The sequence below is a fragment of the Syngnathus leptorhynchus genome, chromosome 6 (assembly GCF_054491065.1).
Source record: "Syngnathus leptorhynchus isolate UIUO chromosome 6, UIUO_Slep, whole genome shotgun sequence".
NCBI classification, from domain to species: Eukaryota; Metazoa; Chordata; class Actinopteri; order Syngnathiformes; family Syngnathidae; genus Syngnathus; species Syngnathus leptorhynchus.
The window spans coordinates 2,284,599-2,310,643 of record NC_141200.1 but is presented as its reverse complement, the minus strand read 5'-3'; the positions used below and the strand labels follow the sequence as shown (position 1 = coordinate 2,310,643).

General features: G+C 43.8%; 2 protein-coding genes across 3 annotated transcripts in view; one reads left to right on the top strand and one right to left on the bottom strand.

Moving 5' to 3' along the window:
- Nucleotides 1-16,289: 16,289 nt before the first annotated feature.
- Nucleotides 16,290-17,669, top strand: LOC147055243 (uncharacterized). Its single transcript, XM_085914872.1, has one exon. It carries the CDS (start codon nt 16,292-16,294, stop codon nt 17,288-17,290), a length of 999 nt encoding a protein of 332 aa, XP_085770998.1. The 5' UTR covers nt 16,290-16,291; the 3' UTR covers nt 17,291-17,669.
- A 5,277-nt stretch (nt 17,670-22,946) lies between these two features.
- LOC147055241 (A disintegrin and metalloproteinase with thrombospondin motifs 20) overlaps nt 22,947-26,045 on the bottom strand; it is a 50,701-nt gene continuing 47,602 nt past the window's right edge. Inside the window, exons 36-39 of one of the 2 annotated variants that reach the window (XM_085914297.1) lie at nt 25,466-25,599; nt 24,313-24,404; nt 24,143-24,247; nt 22,947-24,018 (exon numbers count right to left, since the gene is read on the bottom strand). In XM_085914297.1, coding sequence (XP_085770423.1) covers nt 23,929-24,018; nt 24,143-24,247; nt 24,313-24,404; nt 25,466-25,599 — 421 coding nt within the window. In that variant the 3' untranslated portion in view covers nt 22,947-23,928. Of the gene's footprint in view, nt 24,019-24,142; nt 24,248-24,312; nt 24,405-25,465; nt 25,600-25,865; nt 26,017-26,045 lie in introns of those variants that run through there. The other variant, XM_085914298.1, reaches the window with a different exon arrangement.

The following is a 26,045-nucleotide window of genomic DNA, read 5'->3' as shown; positions in this document are numbered from 1 at the left end:
CCACACCCAAACAACCCCCCACTTTCTGATTGGCTGGTTGATCTGTGACGTCACAAGGACACTCCATTAGGTACACCGCCATTTTCAGGTGTACCTAATACCAGGCCACTTCATTAGGGAAATATCATGGTCAAAGTTGAAATGAAAGTGAAAAGTGCCACACCCAAACAACCCCCCACTTTCTGATTGGCTGGTTGATCTGTGACGTCACAAGGACACTCCATTAGGTACACCGCCATTTTCAGGTGTACCTAATACCAGGCCACTTCATTAGGGAAATATCATGGTCAAAGTTGAAATGAAAGTGAAAAGTGCCACACCCAAACAACCCCCCACTTTCTGATTGGCTGGTTGATCTGTGACGTCACAAGGACACTCCATTAGGTACACCGCCATTTTCAGGTGTACCTAATACCAGGCCACTTCATTAGGGAAATATCATGGTCAAAGTTGAAATGAAAGTGAAAAGTGCCACACCCAAACAACCCCCCACTTTCTGATTGGCTGGTTGATCTGTGACGTCACAAGGACACTCCATTAGGTACACCGCCATTTTCAGGTGTACCTAATACCAGGCCACTTCATTAGGGAAATATCATGGTCAAAGTTGAAATGAAAGTGAAAAGTGCCACACCCAAACAACCCCCCACTTTCTGATTGGCTGGTTGATCTGTGACGTCACAAGGACACTCCATTAGGTACACCGCCATTTTCAGGTGTACCTAATACCAGGCCACTTCATTAGGGAAATATCATGGTCAAAGTTGAAATGAAAGTGAAAAGTGCCACACCCAAACAACCCCCCACTTTCTGATTGGCTGGTTGATCTGTGACGTCACAAGGACACTCCATTAGGTACACCGCCATTTTCAGGTGTACCTAATACCAGGCCACTTCATTAGGGAAATATCATGGTCAAAGTTGAAATGAAAGTGAAAAGTGCCACACCCAAACAACCCCCCACTTTCTGATTGGCTGGTTGATCTGTGACGTCACAAGGACACTCCATTAGGTACACCGCCATTTTCAGGTGTACCTAATACCAGGCCACTTCATTAGGGAAATATCATGGTCAAAGTTGAAATGAAAGTGAAAAGTGCCACACCCAAACAACCCCCCACTTTCTGATTGGCTGGTTGATCTGTGACGTCACAAGGACACTCCATTAGGTACACCGCCATTTTCAGGTGTACCTAATACCAGGCCACTTCATTAGGGAAATATCATGGTCAAAGTTGAAATGAAAGTGAAAAGTGCCACACCCAAACAACCCCCCACTTTCTGATTGGCTGGTTGATCTGTGACGTCACAAGGACACTCCATTAGGTACACCGCCATTTTCAGGTGTACCTAATACCAGGCCACTTCATTAGGGAAATATCATGGTCAAAGTTGAAATGAAAGTGAAAAGTGCCACACCCAAACAACCCCCCACTTTCTGATTGGCTGGTTGATCTGTGACGTCACAAGGACACTCCATTAGGTACACCGCCATTTTCAGGTGTACCTAATACCAGGCCACTTCATTAGGGAAATATCATGGTCAAAGTTGAAATGAAAGTGAAAAGTGCCACACCCAAACAACCCCCCACTTTCTGATTGGCTGGTTGATCTGTGACGTCACAAGGACACTCCATTAGGTACACCGCCATTTTCAGGTGTACCTAATACCAGGCCACTTCATTAGGGAAATATCATGGTCAAAGTTGAAATGAAAGTGAAAAGTGCCACACCCAAACAACCCCCCACTTTCTGATTGGCTGGTTGATCTGTGACGTCACAAGGACACTCCATTAGGTACACCGCCATTTTCAGGTGTACCTAATACCAGGCCACTTCATTAGGGAAATATCATGGTCAAAGTTGAAATGAAAGTGAAAAGTGCCACACCCAAACAACCCCCCACTTTCTGATTGGCTGGTTGATCTGTGACGTCACAAGGACACTCCATTAGGTACACCGCCATTTTCAGGTGTACCTAATACCAGGCCACTTCATTAGGGAAATATCATGGTCAAAGTTGAAATGAAAGTGAAAAGTGCCACACCCAAACAACCCCCCACTTTCTGATTGGCTGGTTGATCTGTGACGTCACAAGGACACTCCATTAGGTACACCGCCATTTTCAGGTGTACCTAATACCAGGCCACTTCATTAGGGAAATATCATGGTCAAAGTTGAAATGAAAGTGAAAAGTGCCACACCCAAACAACCCCCCACTTTCTGATTGGCTGGTTGATCTGTGACGTCACAAGGACACTCCATTAGGTACACCGCCATTTTCAGGTGTACCTAATACCAGGCCACTTCATTAGGGAAATATCATGGTCAAAGTTGAAATGAAAGTGAAAAGTGCCACACCCAAACAACCCCCCACTTTCTGATTGGCTGGTTGATCTGTGACGTCACAAGGACACTCCATTAGGTACACCGCCATTTTCAGGTGTACCTAATACCAGGCCACTTCATTAGGGAAATATCATGGTCAAAGTTGAAATGAAAGTGAAAAGTGCCACACCCAAACAACCCCCCACTTTCTGATTGGCTGGTTGATCTGTGACGTCACAAGGACACTCCATTAGGTACACCGCCATTTTCAGGTGTACCTAATACCAGGCCACTTCATTAGGGAAATATCATGGTCAAAGTTGAAATGAAAGTGAAAAGTGCCACACCCAAACAACCCCCCACTTTCTGATTGGCTGGTTGATCTGTGACGTCACAAGGACACTCCATTAGGTACACCGCCATTTTCAGGTGTACCTAATACCAGGCCACTTCATTAGGGAAATATCATGGTCAAAGTTGAAATGAAAGTGAAAAGTGCCACACCCAAACAACCCCCCACTTTCTGATTGGCTGGTTGATCTGTGACGTCACAAGGACACTCCATTAGGTACACCGCCATTTTCAGGTGTACCTAATACCAGGCCACTTCATTAGGGAAATATCATGGTCAAAGTTGAAATGAAAGTGAAAAGTGCCACACCCAAACAACCCCCCACTTTCTGATTGGCTGTTTGATCTGTGACGTCACAAGGACACTCCATTAGGTACACCGCCATTTTCAGGTGTACCTAATACCAGGCCACTTCATTAGGGAAATATCATGGTCAAAGTTGAAATGAAAGTGAAAAGTGCCACACCCAAACAACCCCCCACTTTCTGATTGGCTGGTTGATCTGTGACGTCACAAGGACACTCCATTAGGTACACCGCCATTTTCAGGTGTACCTAATACCAGGCCACTTCATTAGGGAAATATCATGGTCAAAGTTGAAATGAAAGTGAAAAGTGCCACACCCAAACAACCCCCCACTTTCTGATTGGCTGGTTGATCTGTGACGTCACAAGGACACTCCATTAGGTACACCGCCATTTTCAGGTGTACCTAATACCAGGCCACTTCATTAGGGAAATATCATGGTCAAAGTTGAAATGAAAGTGAAAAGTGCCACACCCAAACAACCCCCCACTTTCTGATGGGCTGGTTGATCTGTGACGTCACAAGGACACTCCATTAGGTACACCGCCATTTTCAGGTGTACCTAATACCAGGCCACTTCATTAGGGAAATATCATGGTCAAAGTTGAAATGAAAGTGAAAAGTGCCACACCCAAACAACCCCCCACTTTCTGATTGGCTGGTTGATCTGTGACGTCACAAGGACACTCCATTAGGTACACCGCCATTTTCAGGTGTACCTAATACCAGGCCACTTCATTAGGGAAATATCATGGTCAAAGTTGAAATGAAAGTGAAAAGTGCCACACCCAAACAACCCCCCACTTTCTGATTGGCTGGTTGATCTGTGACGTCACAAGGACACTCCATTAGGTACACCGCCATTTTCAGGTGTACCTAATACCAGGCCACTTCATTAGGGAAATATCATGGTCAAAGTTGAAATGAAAGTGAAAAGTGCCACACCCAAACAACCCCCCACTTTCTGATTGGCTGGTTGATCTGTGACGTCACAAGGACACTCCATTAGGTACACCGCCATTTTCAGGTGTACCTAATACCAGGCCACTTCATTAGGGAAATATCATGGTCAAAGTTTAAATGAAAGTGAAAAGTGCCACACCCAAACAACCCCCCACTTTCTGATTGGCTGGTTGATCTGTGACGTCACAAGGACACTCTTTTAGGTTGACTACATGGCGTTTTTTTTTTTAATAATGGAGAATGGGTTCCATTTCAAAATCACTGTAACGTGTATAAAATCTCGTCTAAGCACCCAATCAGTCCCATTTCTCCGATATCATCGCTATCATTAGCTAGCATTACAGTCCTCCAAGGCATCTCTCAGCATGTACATGCCATTTCTGGTTGAACAAGATGCTTGTTGTTATTGTGGTTGAAGCTGCATAGAACTACACCGCATCTTCACGGGTAAAGTCATATTAGAACCAGCTCTCAGTGTGACGCCGGGCGGCTCTGCGCCGCTGCACATTGAATGATAACACATTTGACTGTTGAGAACAGCATGTCCATGTTTAAGGGGGGGGGGGCGGTGTGGTCTCAGTTGCCAAAGCTTCAAAAATGACAGCCAATTCCACCTTCACAAACAAAATGGCGCAGATGAATAAATTTGCCTTCAAATTTGGACATTTCAGCATTCACACGTTATTTGTCGAACCGCTTCTTTCGTAATCCCGCCGCATTTGCCCGCAAGTCGTAGCGAAACGGTGGCTTTTGCCCCTTCACAATATTTGACAGCAAACTTTCAACGTCTTAGTCAAATATGTAAACAATGTGTCTTTCTGAATCCAATCTGTCCTCGGGCCGTCCTCAGGGGGTACGTTTAATGATTCCAAAGATTAGGAGCAGCCTGGCTAAAAGTGTGAAAAACACAAATAAACGCCGTTGGCTTCTGCGTTGCTGTCACCTTTCTTTTTGGCGAGGCCGCGGCACGCAAACACGGTGAAGGAAAAAAGTGGCCTCATATGGTTTCACTTTGAGGAATATTCCTTGGTCCACTCTCAAAGAGCTCATGTTTCCATCCGTGTAGGTGTGGTCTTCTATTTGGGTCACAACGTAGACCGGAATTCCCAAAGTGTCCGCGTGAGCAAAGTTTTTTTTTGTTTTTTTTTAATGAAGTGCTTGGTGATGGAAATGGGGCCGTGTTATTTTTATATGAAGGCAAAAGATGTCGCCGCTTTACTGTGAGAGGTGTCCATCGAGTCCTTTCAGAAGACAGCTGGGCCTGCTCAAGAATCTTGCTGCTGAAACCCAAACTCTCCCGTCAGGTTATGGGACTAAATAGCGCACGCTAACAGGCTTGTGTCGAGGGCAGAGGTGAAGCACGCAGACTTCTTTGGTGACTCGAGGCAACGGTTTTTATGGCCTCCGCCGCTCTCGGGCCTTTAGAACTGCGCTTGGGTTTATCCTCGCAGGCGTGAGCTATAAAAAAACAAACCAAATGACAAAAGTTACAATGCTTCTTTGAAGTCGGACTATTATCACTACTATTATTTTTTGTCTTTAAGCTGTCAGTCGGATTGAATAGACCTCATTTTTGCCGGCATGAAATCAGTCAGACGTCAAAAGGCTTCAAGGTCTTGATTTTTGTTTACTGTAAACATAAAACAAAGATGAAACTACAACAGTCGCATTGTGTAGGCGTAAAAAGCAGGATCAACAAGGACGTGACATTCAATAATCTTCAGAAAAAGTTCCAGATTTTTTTTAATAGTCAAACTATATAGCCACCTGCCATCTAGTGGTCAACATTGGAGCTACACCCAAAATAAAGGCACATCTTTCCATTTTCATGAGCATCATTTTGTCACCGAAAATGTACATTAAGCTAAGCGTGAAGAACATCAGTGGCTATCTAACAGGATCCCACAGACAAAAAAAAAAAAGCTTTATTCCGTTTGCGTCATCTGAACATCACCTTGGTGGAATGCTGATCATCAACAGATGTTCACTTCCGAGCCAGCTCGCCGCTGTAGCGCAAGACTTAAAACATTTGCATGTTTACCCTCACTGCAGCTATGATCTCAGTTGATATTTAACATGAACACCATTTTTTTTTTTTTTCATTTTAATCTCATGAGTCAATCACTGTCAAATGAACACGGATTGTGAACACACACGTGGTTGTACCGCATCTCACCACCAGGGTGGATTAGGTCTGGTCTCTGGCTCTCATCAACACACCCAGGACACGCTGATGCATTCATTCCACCTTGTTTTCATTCCGCTCTACCACCACCCAAAAAAAAAAAAAAAATGTTTTCTCAAGTCTCAGCATTCCAGAAAAAAAAAAAAAAGACATCCAAGCACACACCTTTTACACGCATCGTGGCTTTCTGCAATTACGCCGCCCGGACATGAACATGTGCGCCGGTCGTTCTCTGGACAAGCAAACAGAATGTAGCTTTATGAAACATTTCAATCCATCTTGGACTGATTTTTTTTTTTTCCTTCCACAAAGAGCCTTATTACTCTGTTAGCACAGTAAAGCTCAGCAGGAAATATCAGGGACTGTAATTATAGTCAGATGCCGAAGGTGAGGAAGTGACTGAATATACCCGATCGGAACACGCCCTAGTGAGCCTTAGCAAAAAAAAAAAAAAAAAAGCCTGATGGCTTGCTTCTCTTCAATGCATGAGACACTTTGGGGCATTGGTGGACAGCTGGCATGCTGCGGCACATCCCGAGCGTGCAGATGGCATCTTACTGGAATGGCACTCGGTTCAACACCTGCCTACTATTACACTTGTCAGTACGCTGGCACGCTTGATCGGAATTTCATTGTCTTTGGCGGTTTTATCCGTGACGCTTATTAAAGTGTCAACTGACGCAGAGTTGGCAATAAGGGAATATAGGTCAAGTAATATTTTGTCTTTTTCTAGACGCAGCTAGAAGAATCCGTCTGCCTGCACTTGGATGGAATCCAACCAAATTGCGTTAGACCACCTGCGCCGCAACTTCGACCCGCTTTCACCTGGTCTAAAATGGATTCTACTTTCTGTCACCAAATTGTCAATTCAGGATATTAAAATGGAAAACTTTTCAACATTTCCATTTGACTCCCTTTTTGACATGATACGTTTATCTCCCTCAAAGTATTTCATTCCAACCTTCTTTTTCATCCTGTTTTTCTTTCTAAAATGACTTTTGAGATTGCAGGTTTGGATAAAAAGGGTAACACAACCTCCACATATCTCCCTCCCAGGAGCGTGCATGCATGGTGATGGTGGGGGTTGCCCCTATGGCACCACTGTTGACCTCATACGTGAAGGATAACGCCGCTCTGACGGCTAGCTGAGATTCTCGCACCAGGCGTGATGATGACGATGTTGTCATCGGCTCATACGAGTCACCGGCGGCAGGTTACTGGAAGCCTCGAGGAGCGAATAATTTCTTCTTCTATCCAATCCAGTGTCTGTTTCCCATTTGAAAATCAGTCACTCTACCACAGACCAATGACAAGCTCCGTTTGGGGGCGTAAAAACATTCTCCCCCTCGCTTGATGTTGATATGATTCACAGCTCCGTTTCCAGCAGAGCTTCAGGATCGGCCGACCTCAAAGCGGGAGGCCTGGGGCGCTTTGTTGTGGTGGGAAGCTACGGTGCTATCCGGTCGGCCATCTCTGTCGTGTGGATTTCGGGCCGCAGGAAAGTCAACACGGGGGAGCTTTGCGAGAAATCCCTTCAACTCATTGCTACCATCTTCCACCTCTGGCACAATCGTAATGGTCTTTAAAGTATCGATGGCCGCGACTGTGACTCATATGACATCATGGAAGATCGTTCTCAGTCTTTCATTCAAGAAGCTTGACCTCCTGCAACCCACTTTCTGCCCTGCGGGGTCAAAGGTCAAAAGCCTCGAGCTGGGCCGCAGCCCGGGGCAGCTGACATTTAAGCTTCAAGATCATACTCGGCGAGTTGATTTGCGAGGTTTACGTAAAGCATAGGCGGGATTGTCAAACAAAGCTGTTTATGGTTTATCGACTATGTCCTGCCTCGGGAAAAAAATAAAAATACATTTGCCAGCCTATTATCTTAAAACTGGAGGTCAGGTGAGCTTCAGCTTTTTTTTTTTTGTTCCTAATTAGGTTGACGGCAACAGCAAAGTGGGACATTGCAAATCTTGTGGAGGACTTTTTTGAAGAGCGCTCTCATAGGTCCTGCTGACCCCTGGGCTCGAGTAAACATTCCATTTGGCCTTCATGACTCGCCCGTAATTACCCAGACTGCCCCGGGGCCTGACTCACTCACTGCCCGGCCAGCCAACTGGCTCACTGGATGATTTTTTTTTTCTCTCTAGCAGACACACAAGAACACGCTACAATGAACATACATGCGAGATTCTCATGTAAAGTCACTCATAGAACTTAATGGGAAAAAGCTTTATGTGAAAAATAAAAAATGAAACACACACACACACTCTCACACTCACACAAGACTGATTGTCCCCTGCCCGGCTCCACTCACTCATTATCTGTGTAACTGCATGTCTGGGAACTTTAGCCGAGTATTGCAGGCAAACCATTGGAGCCGTGATGATTAACCTTTAGGGCAGTGGTCGGCAAATAGGGGCCCGCGGGCCAATTATGGCCCGCCATCTATTCTGTCTGGCCCGTGAGATGACGTTAATATGATGTATTTAAAAATGCATCACTAAAGTCTGAAAGTGTATTTAAGTTCCCAGATATTTGTCAGAATGTATTTTCTGGTAGATATATCGATAATAATCAGGGTTGACTCAACCTAACGTGAATCTGACACTTCTTTCTAACAAACCAGTTTGGACTATACATTTTGCATCATACAAATCAGCTTGGTTTCCATTTGGTGCGGTATTGTCAAGGCTTCTTTCAAGGCTCTCCCTGCTGAGACCTTATAAGGAGGCTCGCTCATCAACAGAGTGGGACATTTGATCCTCGCAGACAAATGGAGAGCACTTAGGCTGGAAACAGTGGGCTGGCGGTGGGGGCGCTGGCTGGTGGCGGGTTGTAAGCCATCATGGTTAACCATCCTGGAGATATCGCTCACACGTCTCCAGGCGCTTTTCCAATGACTTAAATGTGTGGAAGAGTTCAAAATGGCTTTTTGCCACGCAGTGCTAAAATTCACTCAAACAAAATCTCTGCCGCTAACATGCAAGCAGCACACTTCCCCCCCCCCCCCCCCCCCCCACTGAAATCTGACATTCCGCAGAGAAAAGTGGCAGGTGTTCTCCGTCTTCGCCGCGACATGTCGCATCACGGATAAAAGCCAATATGAAATCTACCGAGCACCATCGTAAACCGTCGACCGTTATCTCAACGAGTCCTTTGACAGGCATCGCGTGATCGCGAGGTCGACTGCCAACAGTTTACACGAGGAATTTTTTTTTTTTTCTCCTCTGACGTGTTTGCGAGACGTTCACCACTTTTTCTTTTTCTCTTGGCCCGCCGTTGAACTCGAGAGGGGTGCAGGCCAAGCGTAGGAGTCGATGACTAGACGATTAGCTCCGTTGGCTCGTCCTGGTGACCTCACGTTCTTATCAGCCGTCGACTTTTGATCCGTCACTGGAAACCCGCCGCGGGTTCTGCATCACCTGAGTCGGCGAGAAGGGTGTTAAGTGAGTGCCGCAGCTGTGTGGCCGGCGGGCAGGTGCGCCGAACCCCCGACACTTAACGGTTCGAGTCCAAGCTGAGGCCTGTTCGTTGCTCGTAAAAGACGTAGCGGCGAGATGCAAAAAAAAAATGCATCATCCTGTTTTATGATTCTTATGCAATCATTCCTTTCTTACAGTTTTTCCTCTTGCCGCGGCTGGACGTGTTGATGACAGCCCCTTCGAGCAAACAGGCTGTTTGGCTCGGCCGTTCATCTTGCCGTCTCGAGGGCGTTGACAGCTGGAGTAGCTGATGGAACAATGGCAACATGAAGAGCTCCAGCTGAGAAAGATGGCGGCCAAAGGCCTTCTCTTAGCTCCGAGGCGAGGTTAAAGACTTTCATGTCTATTCTCTGCGGCAATGGGATTAGTAAAGCAAAGTTAATACTTAGTGTACACCTTTGTGTCAGGGGCAAGAGGAAGCCCCGCCCCCCCCGTCTCTCCTCACTAAATGCAATGCATGCAACACTGATTATACCAAAACTTTGTTTTAGCCTGGAAGAGGGGGAAAAAAAAGTGAAACTACATGACTCAGCAAAATCAAAGCAAATTGGCGAATTGGATCCGTCCCGCTGTGCTTTGCTTAATTAATCCATGTCAGACTTTGGTTGCCCGTGAAAATGTTGCATATAATTATATTTTTTTTGGCCTCAGCTCTGCAGCATATAAATATTCAATTGCACTTGGCCGCCTGGGGCTGCTTGCTAATCCTCCTCCGAGGTGGCTGTCAAGCAGGAACATATTTGAGGGCAGCTGGGTAATAAATCCAAGCGTCGCTTTCCCGAGCCCGTTATGCCGGGCGACAAAGGCCGTGACGGGATTCGTGCGCCGTGGACCGTCACCGCCGACAACCGGATGGTGTCAACCAATAACGGAAACAGGGCGGAAGATAAGCACGGGCGAAAAATGAGGCGCTCGGATTCCGATCCATCCTTGACCGTAGCAACGTCAACAACATTTGTGGTTGTAAAACAGCTTGACCCTCCCTTGAAAGCGCCACGATATTTCACCGGCAACACTTTCATGTGTGCTGGGCTCCGTCGTCGGGTTCGGGCGGAATGCGAGGAATGGCTGAGCGCTCTCTTATGAGCACACGTAATCCCTCCGAGGACAGACGAGTCATGCCGTCTCTTCCTCGGGCGCTATAAAGAGTCATTTATTCTCACGGGGACGAGAGGAAGAGCGTCGAGGTGCGGAGTTTGGATCATGCCGAGCCAAGTTCATCCGAGATGGTAACGTGGTTGACCGGATTGTTGTGCTTTGCCAAAAAAGGTCACCGGCATATTTGAGCCTTGCAAGGGGTAAGAAAAGAAAAAAAAAATCAAAGCTTATATTCCCAACCCATAATCAGTGTGTGACGATCTAAATTGGAGCAGAAAAATCAACAGGTTGACCTTTGACCCCTTCTGGTCCACGGCGGCCTGACGACCCCCGCTGCTGAAGTCAATTAGGGTTTACTCACCCAACGTCCACAAGGTCAGCGCGGGGCCAGAGTACCTGTGAGCCGGGGTCACGGAAAGGATGGAAGAATTTGAAAGCCTGATAACATTTGGCTTTTATTAGCGGTGAGGGTCGGGTCACTGTTACGCCGGAAACGCCGTCTCGCTCCAACGGGTCGGGACAGGAGAGCGGAAAGAAGGGAAGACGTCGCTATCAGATAGCATGTTGCGAGCGATGACGTTAGCAAAGTGCCGCCGGGTGGTTTGAGACGTCGCGCTAGTTTGCGACACTAATCAACCAGTGTGTGTGTGTGTTGTGTGTGTTTCTTGTGTGTGTGTCCACAGCACAGCCGTTTTCACTCACACTGGAGAGTATGATGAGTGACGGGAAATGCAGTATGTAAACAAATGCTATTTTTACCCCGCTCCACCACACTCGCCAACGATGCTGACGGGGCTAAAAACTCCAGCCACAAAATAAAATAAAATAAAAAATCACAGTAATATTCAATCAAAAAGTCAGTTATTGCGTTCAACTATTGCACAATAGTAGATACAAAAAAACTCAAGCTAATACTAAAACAAATAAAACCAAATTGCCAAGTGAGGTATTTAAATCATTTTTTTTTCCACACTTCCACTTTTCAAGCAGAAATTCATTTTTGGCATTATCTTCCCGTAAATCTCTGCCAAAGGAACGTGTTGACAATTTGTTGGCTTGAAGTCGAGCAGAGAGTGTCATTTTGTGGGCCGACGTGTTCTCGCCCCCACGTGTCGTTTCCTTCATCATCTTTCCTGCATTTACGCCGTGACTTCATCGCTAATATTGAATTTCTCTCCGTTGGCATCTCATAACCACATATCGCTATGCAAAATGGTGTCCAGGGAACGACGATTTCCGAATGGCTTTTGCAAACATCATTTGATCGTATTGTTTATCCTGAGAACTTGTGAGCACTTATTCACCGTCCCAAAGAAAAACAGCAATTTATTTCCAATGGCTTTAGATGGATTTCGGAGCTATCGGTGCTATTTGGTCAAGATTTTGGGGAATGTTAGCGCAAACACAGCACACTGAAAGTTTATAAGAACTGTGATATCCTCAGATTATCCCTGAACTCTGAGTTACCTGCGCTCGCTAAGCTATACTTGGCCGGCCGACGTTGACACTGAGATCAGGTCATATAACACATATTGCTGGCTCATATTTTATTATTTCTCAGATTAGAGAAGGATTAGTTTCTTATTTTTTTTATTTTTAGTAACGCTACGTTTTGCCTATAAATGGCAGATAAGGTTTCCATTCAGATTTTTATTTGGAGCCCCTGAACCGCATCCAAATTTTACAAGGGAAGTATGCAAGCGCAATATAATCTCGCTGTACGAGTTATCGTTAAGGCTGTAACTGACAATTAGCTTAAGAATCGATTCATGTCTTGATTATTTTGTCAATTTATTGTATCAAAAGAAAACATTTATTGAATTTCTATATTACGTTACACAGGTTCTAATTGGTTATTTGTGTGCTATTTTCACAATCGCTTTTGCGAGGTTCCAGCCAGTGAAAAGTAGACAATTTTAGGTTAGCTTAGCCATTAGCATGGTTTGTCATCTCGTGAGAAATGTAGCTTACTCGCGGCCACGGGGACGACGATTATTGACTTAGAAGTGACTCCACGAGGTATTTAGGCACACCGATAGCTAGCCGATGCACGTTGCTAGCTAGATGCTACAACGTAATGAGCACGGAAATGAGAGAAAGATGAAATTGGGGAGAAGCTGTTGTTAAGAAGCTGTAGTCGTTTACCAAAAATAATCAGCGATTAATGTGTTCATCGAATAATCGTCACACCTCTATTCGATATGTATTGAAGCAGGGACAATGGCAAGTTGTAAACAAACTCTTGTGGAGAGTGAAAGTGAAGGCGTATCATGAGATCAGCAGAGGTTGCGAGGCCTCTGTGGCATGTGCAATCTTTACTGCTTTACAACAACATCTCACTCTTATCGTTGACAACGCCGCATTCCTGTCGGGGGCAGACCTAGTTTTGTCCCCCCAGTCTTCATTCATAAGATTTACAATTGCGCCGACAATATCTGTAATTTGTAGGTGGGCGTTTGGAGCCAGAGGCAAGCCAAACATTTGGCAAAAACGGAAGCCCAATTGTTTTGAAGGCAAACGGCTCTCTGTTTTTTTATTTTCGATATTTCTGGTTTGATTCAAGATGAAACAAAGGCAGCAAATGTACTACAGAGACCAAAAATTACAGGAAATTTCACTTTCTTGCGCAACTTTTGGCCATTTCTCTGACTTCCTTTGTCCAAAAAGTGTCAAAAATACTAGATCCGATTTTGGTTACTCTGGTGTGATCAAGCAAAGCGCTAGAAAAAAAAATGAGCATCACAGACAAATGAAGAGGATTTAAAGTCACTGCTGAATGGATTTGTGTTCCAGCTGAGATAAGACCTTCCCTACATGAGGCCACGCGAAGGCCTCGGTGATAAAACATTTATGAGGCACAGCTGGTTTTTTTAAGCCAAGTTTAATGAGAATATTCCACATCTGAGACGTAGAGAGCGGACACTGCATTAGGTACACCTGCGCAATCTAATGAGGGCCGACACGCCGAGAACAGAAATGGAGAAAGACTACTCACGTCGTTTTTTTTTTTTTTTAAATCGCTGTTTATGTAGATAGAATCAGCTGACGCCGCACCCACGAGGCCGTCCGTCTCTTCTCAAACACGAGCTTATCAGCAAGAAACCTCAAAGGTATCATCTTCAGATCATTTTTTTGGATGCAAGTTTGTTTTTTATCACCATCGAGTAAACAGATTGAAAGCGCCATGACCTCTAGCAAAGGAGAGCAGTTTGTTTTTGTTTGCAGAGGATAAAGAATATATGCCTGTGAGCGTTGGAGCAAAAGGCTCCAGGTCTTTTGTTTAAACTTGAACTCCAAGTGACCGACGGGAGGTTTGTTCTCGGCGGAGATGGAAATGAGTGATCGCCCGCCGTGCAGCGCCTCCCCATTCCACATCAAAGATGCTCGCCCCCCCCTCGTAGATATTGTGCCTCGGTGACCAAAAGCAGCCGGTCCGAGCATGACCAACATGACACAACCTCCTTGGTGACGGCAAGCGCGATAAGCCCTCGGGCCCAGCGTTGCGTTTGATGCGCCCACCCGACCCCCCCCCCCCTCTCATTTTTCTCCTCCTCCTCCTCCCAGACAATTTAGAGAAGCGTGTAATGCAAGAGGAAATATCAACGGTGATCTCTTGAACTCTGTCATAAAACAAAGGTCTGTTTTTTCTCTCTTCGGCCATTTTGGGGGAAATAGCGGGAGCTCCGAGGGAATGCATGACAAACGCTTGTTTCCGTACTTGTGTGGGAGATCTTGTCCATATAACCACGCCAGAAGTTTTGAAATGGTCTCATTCACTTTCTTTAACCTGCAACTCATTTTTAACAATAACTGGCATGTATGAAATTCAATTCATCAATAGCACGTAAAAATATTCAACACTGTGCCTTCTGATCACAAGTGAGTCAGGTTGAGTAATGCTAATTTGTATTTTACATAAACATTTGCGTCTAAACAATCAAAATAGAATTTAAAAAGAATAACGAGTATTAACAAGCCTAATGCATTCAAAGAACACTTTTTTTTCTCCCATAATTAATCTCTAATTGGAAGCTTAGGGAAAAGCCCAAAGTTAAGAAGATCATCTCCTAATTGCTGACTGGGAGCAGAGCATTCCCTAATGTGCTTACTGCCACTGTTAAAGAAAATACATTTAAAAGTGGCCAGGATTAGTGGCTGGGCTGGGCTGCCCTCTGCGCCAAACACCAAATGCCATTTTCATTGGGCAGAGGCCCAAAGTGTCTGTCTGCGGGTTAATTGGCCCCCTTTCAAGCTTTCGGTCTGCTCGGCTGATGTGTAATTTAGAGGCCGCAGATGGAAGCTGACAGCGGGATGCTCCAGAGCCGCTTGGACCAGACGTGACTCGTTTTTAGAAGACCTTTGGGGATGAAAACGTGGTGCCCCCTTTCCCTTCCTGTCATTCAATGAGTGCTCGGAATATTCTCCTTTTGTTGTTTGTCCTAAAATATATATTTTTTTAATTTTCTTTTAAATAAAATGTATTTTTTTAATTTATTTTTTATTTAGATTTTTTTCCTAAAATTTCTATTTTTTTTTGTAAACAGTTAACTTCCAGTGATTAATATAATACAGAGAATGATCATGGCCATAAGTGCATCACCAAATTAAAAAAAAAAACGCAGATGGAAAGTTTACACTAAGGCTATCATTTGTGGCATGATGAGAAAAAAAAATGCTGACTCGTGGAATGCTTTGGTGACATAACTATCATTAAAGCAAAGAAACTTATTACACGTAAATTATATGACATAAAACAGCAGTGTGCTCTTCTCTGGCAACACCTCGTTATTATTTGCCAGTTGGCCCGATGTCGTCTTGGACAACATTTGCGACGAGGAATTCGCTGCATTCGGGCCCCCTGCGGACATAGCTGACATTTTACATGCATCTGTTGCCGCGGGGAAGGAAAATACAGAATGACGGCGAAGCAGAGCCAAACAGGTGTTACGGCCCTGCCCATTTTTGACGCGACAGAGATTTACAGAACCGTCGCTAATTGTCGGAAATTAGAGAAAGACGAAAACCCAACTCGTGCCAGGTTAACCTGACGTCGACGCTGTTAGCATCGTCGACGTCAATGTGCTTTACTGGAAACACTGCTAGGGAATTTTTCTAGATAATTGAATTGGATGACTGATTTATGTCGTTTATCTCATAAAAAGTTTTATAAACCAGAATTAATTTTGATGATGTGTCTCCACCCTGCCAATGTGTCTGCTACGGTCATTTGACCTTTTTCCCAACAAAGACCCGCCCACACCATACAAGCTCCGCCCTCTCAGGTAGATGGATCAGGTCGGGGCAACTCATTTTCTTTGCTTTCTGCAAAATATGAATGGTTATTTGTCGTAGAGAACTGGAGTACTAAAACTGTCCATGCAAACACGGGATGCTTGTCTGTGAGTGTTGCAACACGACAGCACTCGCCGGCGTCTCCGGGAAGTGAAAGTGGACTTGATCAGTGCAAGTTCCTTCTTCTAGAAAGATTTACTTCTGTCTGAGGTTTCACAATGTTAACTTGTTCCCGGTACACTGCTTGTTAGCTTTCTGTCTCCTTTCTTGACATCTCGAGTCATGTACGCCGCCGTCATGGTCTTGGCGATTGCTCTGCGTGGATCCTTTGCGAGCGCCGACGAGGACGCGTGCGACTTGTACGCAGCCGTCGGACAGACGGTGGAGCTTCCGTTTGTTTACAACCAACTGGCCAACACGGACGCACTGAGCTGGACTCACAACGGCACGATCATTTTCAACCGGGAGCAAACCAGAGTGTCCGTCGGGAAACCGGAGGACGTGTCCAAGACCGGATCGCTCCTGTTGAAGAACCTGAAGCTCTCCAGCGGGGGTTTGTACCAGGCTATCGTGCGCAAACCCAACTGGACCTTGGTCGGCGAGTGGACCGGCCGTCTCTGCACCTTGGACAAGGTGTCGCAACCACGACTCGGTTACCTCTGTGACCTGCAAATTGGATTTGTCAATCTAAGCTGCCACGCGGCCAATCCTCACGATTTGTCCTTCTCGTGGACCGTCAATGATATCGTCTTATCGGGTGCCACCAAGCAGACTTTGAACGTATCCCTGGACAGGGAGAAGAGTTTCATGTGTAGGGTAAGGAACAGATTCAGCACGGAGAAGAGCGACACTGTTCGTCCGGTTTGTAAAAATCCACCGGCGACTTCGTCGGCGACGCCGTCAACTCTGTCTTGTTTGACATCCAAAACCATCATGGCCGTACTGGCGGGAGAAGCGGCGTTGTTTCTTTTTCTGCTCGTCATCGTCGCCGCGTTGTGTCGCCGCCGGCGAGGACGGGACGAAACGCACCTCTCGGGGAAAGAAGGTTTCAGAATGGTTTCCGTAAGAAAGCAGAGATCTGAGGTCAGCAGCCCAGATTACGAAACCATGAACCCCACTGATGTTGGCGCTCCAGCTTTTCCAGAACTTTCCACCAGAGTTTGCCACCCGAGTGCTTCGACACCTGGGGAAAACCTTCTAAAGCCTGAGCAAGCTCTTCCCAAAGACCCTTCACCCATGCCAAAACCCAGGACCAAGAACTCCCAGACACCAAATATGTAAAGTTCTTAGAGAGCGATGAATCGATTGCAACTGGATCTTTCTGGTTGTCTTAGAAGACGTTTTTGGCTTGATCAGGTGAGATCCAAAACGTCTTCTCAGACAGCCAGAACAGTCCAGATTGATGTGTTCTTTCAATTCAGTTTCAGGGGAAAGAAACTGTTCCTGTGCGTCTGTAAATTACGTTTTTAGTCATGATGTCATTGTCAATGGACGCGGGAGGAACTTCTTCATCAAGACATCAAGAAAATGTGTTGTTGTCATCTCCATGTTATAAATTTTGCTGCACGCCATGTCGATGTAATAATCTTGAACATATGTATAATAAATGTATCCATGTGTGTTTTAATTTCATGTTGACGTTAAGACATCCATGGAAAAAAAAAAACCCACTTCTCGCCATCTGGTTAATTTTGGCCTATTTTGGAAGCGGAACTGATTATTATCAGCTTTCGAAAAGATTTCTATAGATAAATCTATCATTAAAATCCTTTTTAAAAAACGATTACATTTTTTAATTTTAATTGTAAGTTGTCTTTTTTTTTTTTTTGAAAAAAATTGGGTAATTTAGCATTCATATTTAACCATTCTAGCAATTCCATTCTTCGATGGCGTTGCAGTAAAATAAAGTCGATTTTCCATTTCAAACTCGGCGCAGTAAGCGGTTTATCTGTGTCAAACAACAGCCTTTGTTCCGGCTTCTTACATTTTCAACATTCTCTTGTTGAAAATGTGCTTGCTTGCAAGAAGTTATTAAAAAAAGCAACAAGCACAAAAAAAAAAAAAAAAAAAAATCAACAGAGGAAAGGATTAGCTAAGGCAAATATCTATTATCCACAACGGGCAAGTGTTAATCCGCACATGAAAGTATCCGCCGTCTGGCCTAATTCTGTGTGACAGCCTCATAATGGCAGAAAACCAACTGGCAATGTCATCTTTTGTCCACGCCGGCCGCACTGGCGCTCCCTCGACACGGCACACCGATCCGTTTGGGAGCGCCGAGCCCGACGACGCTTCTCCAAGAAGTTCATTTTGTTTCATGAAACAAATCTCATATGCATTCCGCAGATTGGCTCTGAGACGGCGTCGACCTTTTTGATGGCGGCGTGCGGGTAAAAAAAAAAAAAAGTGGCTCAATTACCCTCGGAAAGTATTTATGCCCGCGTCAGATGGATCGCTAGGCCGCCCGCCATCTGCCAAGTCTGCGGAATGTACCGAGCAAATCAGAAAATCAGAGGTTAGCGGACGCTGCAGGCTGTTTGGAATCAGATTCGTCGGGGAGGGAAACGGTTTGCATTCTTGCTCAACAGTTTGTTTATCTCAAGCCGATTTAATGATGTCGACCCAAGATGAGGGATTTAAATGAAGTCAACGGACAATAGAAAATGAATTGAAATTCTCACACATGGCTCGATTCTACTTTGAAGAAACTGCGGTATCTTGATTTTTCGGGGGTTTTCCGCATGACAAAAGTTGCAGACTGGTTGTAAAAGTGCATTCAAAAGTCCACTTCTAATAGTATACGGGCTGGAATCATTAAAGTAGTCAGGATGTTGCTCACTCTTTTATTTGTTGCCGCTTTGTATTTATTTGGGATGCATTTATGAAATCCAGGTGAAGTGCCTAGTCGCCATCAGCTGTCGACTCAAAAAGTTCAGTCGGTCGGTGCTTTTTAAAGCTTTTAAAGCTGCACTATCATTTCCAGCGACTCGCTAATAAAAAGGCTTCTATCGAGGCAAATTACCCATCCGTGCTCTTGCACCTGATAGAAATCAGATGGAGGAGGAAAAAAAACAAAAATTCCAACTTTAATCAGCATCTCGCGTGTACGCACGCGACATTTAGCAAATGTAACATTCTTGTGCCAATGAGAACTTCAAACGTGGCACCAAATATTTTTGGGGGTATTTTTGTTTGGGCCAATGTTTGTCCCAGATAGCCAATATGGCTTTTTTGGAGTAGATAGATTTTTGAGAGATTTTTGAGAGAAAATGGGTAATTACGTATTTATGCGGGGGATAACGGCGTGTGGGTGAATCCGTGCGACAAAAGATGAGCGAGGTGTAAAGGTGTGACGGGGGGGAGCCTGACAACGCTGCGTTTTTGCTTTGGCTATGTGACGTCTATCTCGGGAAGCATCAGTGCAACACAACGGGAGGCCTCGCTGTGTGGCCCGGCTTCTTCCCTTTGAAAGCCACTCGGATTCCGAGCTGACCTCACCTGGAAAAAAAAAAAAAAAAGCTTTTAAAAGTACTTTTATCTCTCAAATAGATAAGCTCCGGCCCAATAATGCGTTTGTATTTTCTTTATGGTTACCATGGAAATGAGCTGGGCTGTTTTTTTTTCCAGAATTGCTCAGGAATAACCAATTCAATTGAAGTCTAAAGTCAGTCCAAAATATTAGCATGCTAACATTTGGGATGCTAACGAAGCTCGGTTGATTGGAACTTTCTGTTCAACTTAAAAGTCTAATGCTATGCTAACAATTGCTATGCTACCAGATAGGAACTTCCATTTCGTTGACTACTGCAGCACATTCAACGATAAACACTCATGCTAACGTTAGCTTACACGTGCCTTCAGCGTTAATGCGATAGTGTCGAAGTTCCTCTAAAATAAATTGTTTATTGGCATGTAGGGCTGATATATTCAATGTGGCATGTTTTTTTGTTTTTTTTCCTGTGGTATTATTTTGAATCAGAACACATGTAATCACATGTCTAACACATTTTCCAGGCCAATAAATCTTCGTCAAATGTGCTCCTTATGGCGGCTGATAGACATTGACGCTTCTTACGCCAGCAAAACGTGCAGGCGAGCAGCTGGGAGGTCGACTTCGTGACTCACAAATCCCGTTTTGGCCTTTACGTAGCGTGTAAGGAGCTCGTGAGAGTCCTTTTCACTTATATTTCAGGCAAAATATCAGGATGTTCTCGTGAAACCCAGTTGATTTGCGAGCGTGTTTTGAACCGACGAGGATATTTGTTGTGAAGTGAAGTAAATGCACGCTAGTTACGTTTCATGTTTCCAAACAGCTGTTGTCGCTCATCGAGCGAAACCTCAAGTTCGGTTTGAGTGTAATTTTTCTAAATTATATGTAAGTCACTCTGACACATAATAGAGTGGATTTAATTCTTTTTTTGGGTGGGTGGGGGTTGATTTATGGAACGTTTATATATATATATAAAAAAATGCAACTTAGCAACTTAATCCGAATACACTTTACGCTCTTGCTTTGAAACAGAAGATTAATACTGCTCCAAAAATGGTAAGTAGGATGTTCAAAAGCAATACAATATTTACCGTGGGAAATTTATTGCGGTAACGCAGGTCAACGTGGTTGATGTGAAAAACAGAACAAACTTTTGTTTAACATTTAAACCCTTCCAGAGTGTTAAAGCTGTTCAAACTAATTAGGCCACTTTTCTCCAAGTCCACTAGTTTTGTGACTGCTCCCACACTATCGCCTATGGAGGACCTTTGCCGCCTTTTTTCCAAACTATGCTGACACAGAGCAACATTTTCCAGGCGGAAAGTATTTTCCATGAGGAAAACACTATGCCACTGCTTTTAATTGTGTACATGTTTTCGTTTAACTCAGTATGGGTAAAACGTCTTGTATCAAAAATCTTGACCCAACTCCTCAACCCCATTGTGTGCTGGGTATAAACTTGGTTCCTTAACCAGCACTTCCTCAATCATTTTGTGTCCAATACCATTCATCAAATCAAAATGACCACTGAACAAACTTCCATGAAATTTTAAAGACGAGCTGAAAATTGTGAGTACGCATGACGCCCCCCTCCCAGGGGTCGGGCCATCATGGAAACCCCCCTGAAATATTTCCTGGGTGGCAGTAGTGTGTCTGTGCACATGTGTGTGAGGGGCTTTCGCGGATTTTCGAGTAGACACGGAGTATTAAATATGAATTTGATACAGGGGAAGACCAACTGTTGCGTTGTGGGTGTCTGCGAGATAAGAGTTATGGACTTGATCGGCGCCCGGCAAAAAAAGTGGTGATTCTCTTTAAAAGTAAGATACCCAAATAATAATACATTCAAAATATTTTCAAAAGTACTGTTCATTATAAATATTTATTTATTAAGGGGCAGCAAACTAATCAGTACAGTATGCCATTTGTTTTGGTAGTTAAATGATGCTTTGCCACCATCTGCCGGCAGTACTTGGTAATTACACTACATTTAGGGCGTCCCCGTTATTTGCAATCAATTCGTGTACTTTAATCATTTTTATCATCAATCAAAACTTTTGGTTTTTCTTTCTATAATTATATATTTTTATTTAATTTTTCTGGGTTTTATAATATTTAACTAATATTACAATTATTAAATAAATGTTTTCATGATCATTTCTTCAATATTAATTTCACTTTTTCTTTCAAATGATTATTTTATTTAATTGATTTTTTTATTTATTTATGGAAGGATATTTTTATAATCACGTAGAGGTTGAATTTTTCCAACGTAGGTGCCATACCCAATCATACCCGCTAGATGTCACTGTTTACCCAGAAAAGAAGATTTCTGTTGGGTCACAGGGTACAAGCCGACCATCAAGCACATTTACATAAATACTTCAACAAATTGGCAATGTTTAGAACATTTTTTAAAAGGATGTGAAGCACACAGTTGATTAAAATTGTAAATCAGTCTTTCTGATGTAATAACCCCTCTAAAAGGACATTTGACGTTGAATTTTTAGAATGTCAAATGTTAGTATTCTCCCCAAGCATGTGGCAGATCCTGCAAGAATGTGCAGAATGCATTTCATAGTAAACATCAATCATCGCTCTCTCTTTTATGAAAATTCTCTATGCCAGCTCAGTTTGTGTTTTATGCAGAGAAGCCTTTTCCTGAGCGGGGAAGATAAGTGCGACGACTCTTAAGAGACCCAAAACAGGGGGAAACAGCTCTGAAGGGGGAGTGACTGTCATGCATCAGGTCCTTAAATCCTCAGATTAGATTTTTACGAAACAGAGGCGGCCATCTGGCAGGAAATCAAAGGGGCTCTTGAAGGACCAGAGGATCTGTTTTCAATGTACAAAGTTATCTCTTATGAAAGCCACTGCTGCATAAACATTGCCTTTTGCTGGGGTACCTGCACCTTTGTCCCAAAAACCCAAATTCGGTGAAATTCAGTGCTTGGCTAACGTGGCTCATATGGTGTTGTGACTCATCGGAGTCATACGGTAGAACTTTTAAAAAGACGTTTGAAGGGATTTCATTTCATGATTTATTATTCCTTATTTTCCAGTGTTAGTAGTGGCAAGACATACGATTGTACGATTAGTAAGAAAGCACCAACATAAATCTTTTTTTTTTTTATACAGGCTACATACTGTACTGTACATACTGTATAGGTAACATTAGCATTCATTAAAAAAAAAAAACATCTTTGGATAAAATGGCAGGCAATGCCCATTTTTCATACTGTACTTAGCGCACGGTTCAAGTATGAATATTACAAACAACAACTCATCATAAGTTACAACTCTTCACGGTTATTACAAAGAACAGGATTACATCTCTACAAAAATGTTTGGCACATAGTGCGTCAAGTATTCTTTACATTTTCTGATACAGACCTCATAGCACGGTTGGCCTTCATCCATATGAAGGTTTTCTAGCTGCTCATTGACTTTTTTTTTTCAGTTTTCTTTTATTCAACCAATACAAGCTGCGTTGTACTCCATCTAACTTTGGTTAAAGCTCTTTTTTTTTTGATCGAGTTAAGATAAACGATGCGGGTAGTAATGAGTCTTACGGCAATACACGGCTCGGACAAAAGTAATGGGACACGCACACCGGTAGTGAAAATAGAAAATAAAAAATAAAGATGCTTGTTTCAATAATATTAGACAAATCTATGTTATACCAGCGACCTATGTATAGTGAGAATCACTCTTGCCATTTATATCATAGAATCATTAGTTAGAAAGTAAACGGGTGGTTTTCGTCACGTAAAATACATGTGTGGACTCAATAAAGGTTCAGAAACAACAACCCCGTCATTGACTGTCCCAAAACTTTTGCCCATGAAGTTTAAATCCGATACCCTTTGCGGCTAGCTTTATCTTGACGGCCATAGTTTGCGAGGTAATCATTCGAGCACCATTCGGGACATTGGTGGTTATTTGCTACACAAAGCGGACGCAACAACCATAACAACCTGGCGACGGCTGCCGCTTGTGAATTTCGAACGGTGGTTCCGAAATAAATATGGTCAAACATCAAAATGCGGAGGTAGGGGATACGGGTAACATTAATGATGGCAGTCAGTCATTTCTTGAGTACTTTTGCAGGGCGAGGAAATTGCGCTAAAGTTAAAAAGAGATATACTGTTGGTATTTCTAGGGTTTTTTTAGTAGTTCTTTAGTACTTTTGAGAGGAAACTTCCCAAAAGTATCAAGTAGACTAGTCTTCCGGCGATCTCCAGTGTGTAAATTATTTAAGGTAGGTCAACAGTCTCTCATAAGTGTCAGCCTTCTTTGATTATCATTCATCAAATATTAAGACAGTCGCCGCGTGTTTTGGTTAAATCGGTAGTTTTTTTTTTTTTCAACACGCTGGCAGATGTCAATTGGGGTCCTATCAACGAGTTTTTGCTGGTCGCCGAGATCTTCAGTAGACCTGAAGGAGGAACCCGCTGTGCGCCTGAGGAACGCACTTCCCACAGAAACCACCGCAGCGGCCATAGATTCTTGTGCCGTCCTACAAACGAGTTGGACAATTTGGGAAATGAGACAAGAAATATCACTGGAGCTTCTTCTTCAAATTCTGCCACTGTTTTTGACTCATGAAAATCAGCCACTTAGGGTAACAAATAGTTCCATACCTCAGACCTGTGGACCTTGACAGAAACGTAATTGCCCTGAGATGTCCATTTGGTGGCCTCGGCCACTCTGAGCCCGGTGCCGATCAAATTGATGCTGAATTGGCCCTGCAAAGTATCCACAAGTCAGTCCCTGTGCCATAAAGGCAAAGAGGTGGGATTGTTTCACCAACCTGTGGACACTTGGCGGCGCTGTAACAGTCACCGGCCGTGGCAAAGGGCACAGGTCGACCAACGGGAGTGTGGGAGTAGCGCAAGTCGGTGACTGAGCAACAGCAAAGAAAAAGAAACAAAAACATTTTCAGGCTCCAAACTGCTGAACAAGAAACCAACATTAGATGCTCATTTTGTAGCTTTTCTTTTCTTTTTTTTTTAATACAAAATAACTCAATTCAAAGTTGTCATATTATTATGGTACTATGTTTGTTCAAATCAGCAAAATATTATATCTTGTTGTAATGTAGGGCAGTGTACCGTAAGACGCATTGTAAACTCAACTAAGAAACATTTGCCATCTAGAGGTGATTGGTGATACTACAACGTAAAACTGCAAACCTCTGCATAGTCATAGTTTGGCACATGCAGATTTGCATATTCGCTGACTTTTTTTCAATATTTATTTACTTTTTCAAATAAAACTTAATAAAGTCTTTGGGGAAAATCAATCAAATGGTAAGGTCAAACATGTAAACATGAACCCGGCACTGAATTTGACCCCAAAACTATTGAATTATGCATGTGAGGACTAAAAGAATCAATTTAGCAAATCCTGCAAAGAATCATGCCGAAAAGGGGCCAACCCAATTTTAAAAAAAATTGATTTAAGAATTGATTAAGAGGTACGTGCCAATAATTTCAGCGCGGAAAAAAAAATGACCCAAGGAACAGAATCTCATCAGCCTTCATCTTGAAGTCATCTTGCATCTCTCCGCCTCTTTTTTTTCAAGCTGCCAAATCCAAATGAGTACCATGCAGAGGGAGGATGAGAGCACATGCTATTTGGATGAAGAGAACGGGATGGCTTCTCCGCACATATAATAATCCACTAATCACGGGAGGGAGGTCGAGCTGACTCTTGTCATCACTTGGCCCTCGGATGATTTATTGATCAGTATTCGATGCGAGTCATATCGAGATATCTCAGCCGGGCGCATGCCTGCACGTCCACACATGGAGGTGTTTGGAATGAGCTCAGAAGGTCATCGCAACATTTCTTTTTTTTTCCGGGGGGGGGGCAAAGGGGATTTTGTGAAACCGATCCCTGATGACGCACTAGCGTGTGTGGTCTGGCTGTGGCAGACGGGCAATCACTGAGTAATTACTCACTGAGTATCCTCAGGGTGCTCAGGTCCAGACGGACTTTGTGGAAGAGGGTGTAGCCCGCCGCGGCGTAGTCGTTCCTGCAGTTGCAGTCCTGCCTTCGGCTGCCGTTGTAGGGGCATTCGAAGGGGTTCAGCAGCCTTTGCGGATGAGACCACCAAAGTTAAAAGGTGGGGGTGACACAAACAATCGGGTTACATTTTCAGCAGTTTGCGATAAAACACACAAGAGTCCAGAGTGACAGTTATGATTCTAATTTCTGTCTTTATGTGTAACTAGACTCAAAAGTGGATTGCCCTTTAGGAAATAAAAGCTAAAGCTAAGAGCTTCCAGCGCCCCCTGGAGGCCATGGAGAGGAAAGTCCACAAATGATAATGCGAATCGCGACTTGAAGTCAGTTTTAAATGGTAGCTGCTCATTATGTAACAGATCAAATGATTTCAAGCGTCATTCACAAGTTTATTGTTTTAATAGTGTTAAAGTACAAATTATTAATAGTGCAGAATTCCCACATGGTGTATTAAAGTGCAGTTTACTACTTCTTTGCCAAGATTTCTCTGTAATGACAATGAAGTTGTAAAAGAAC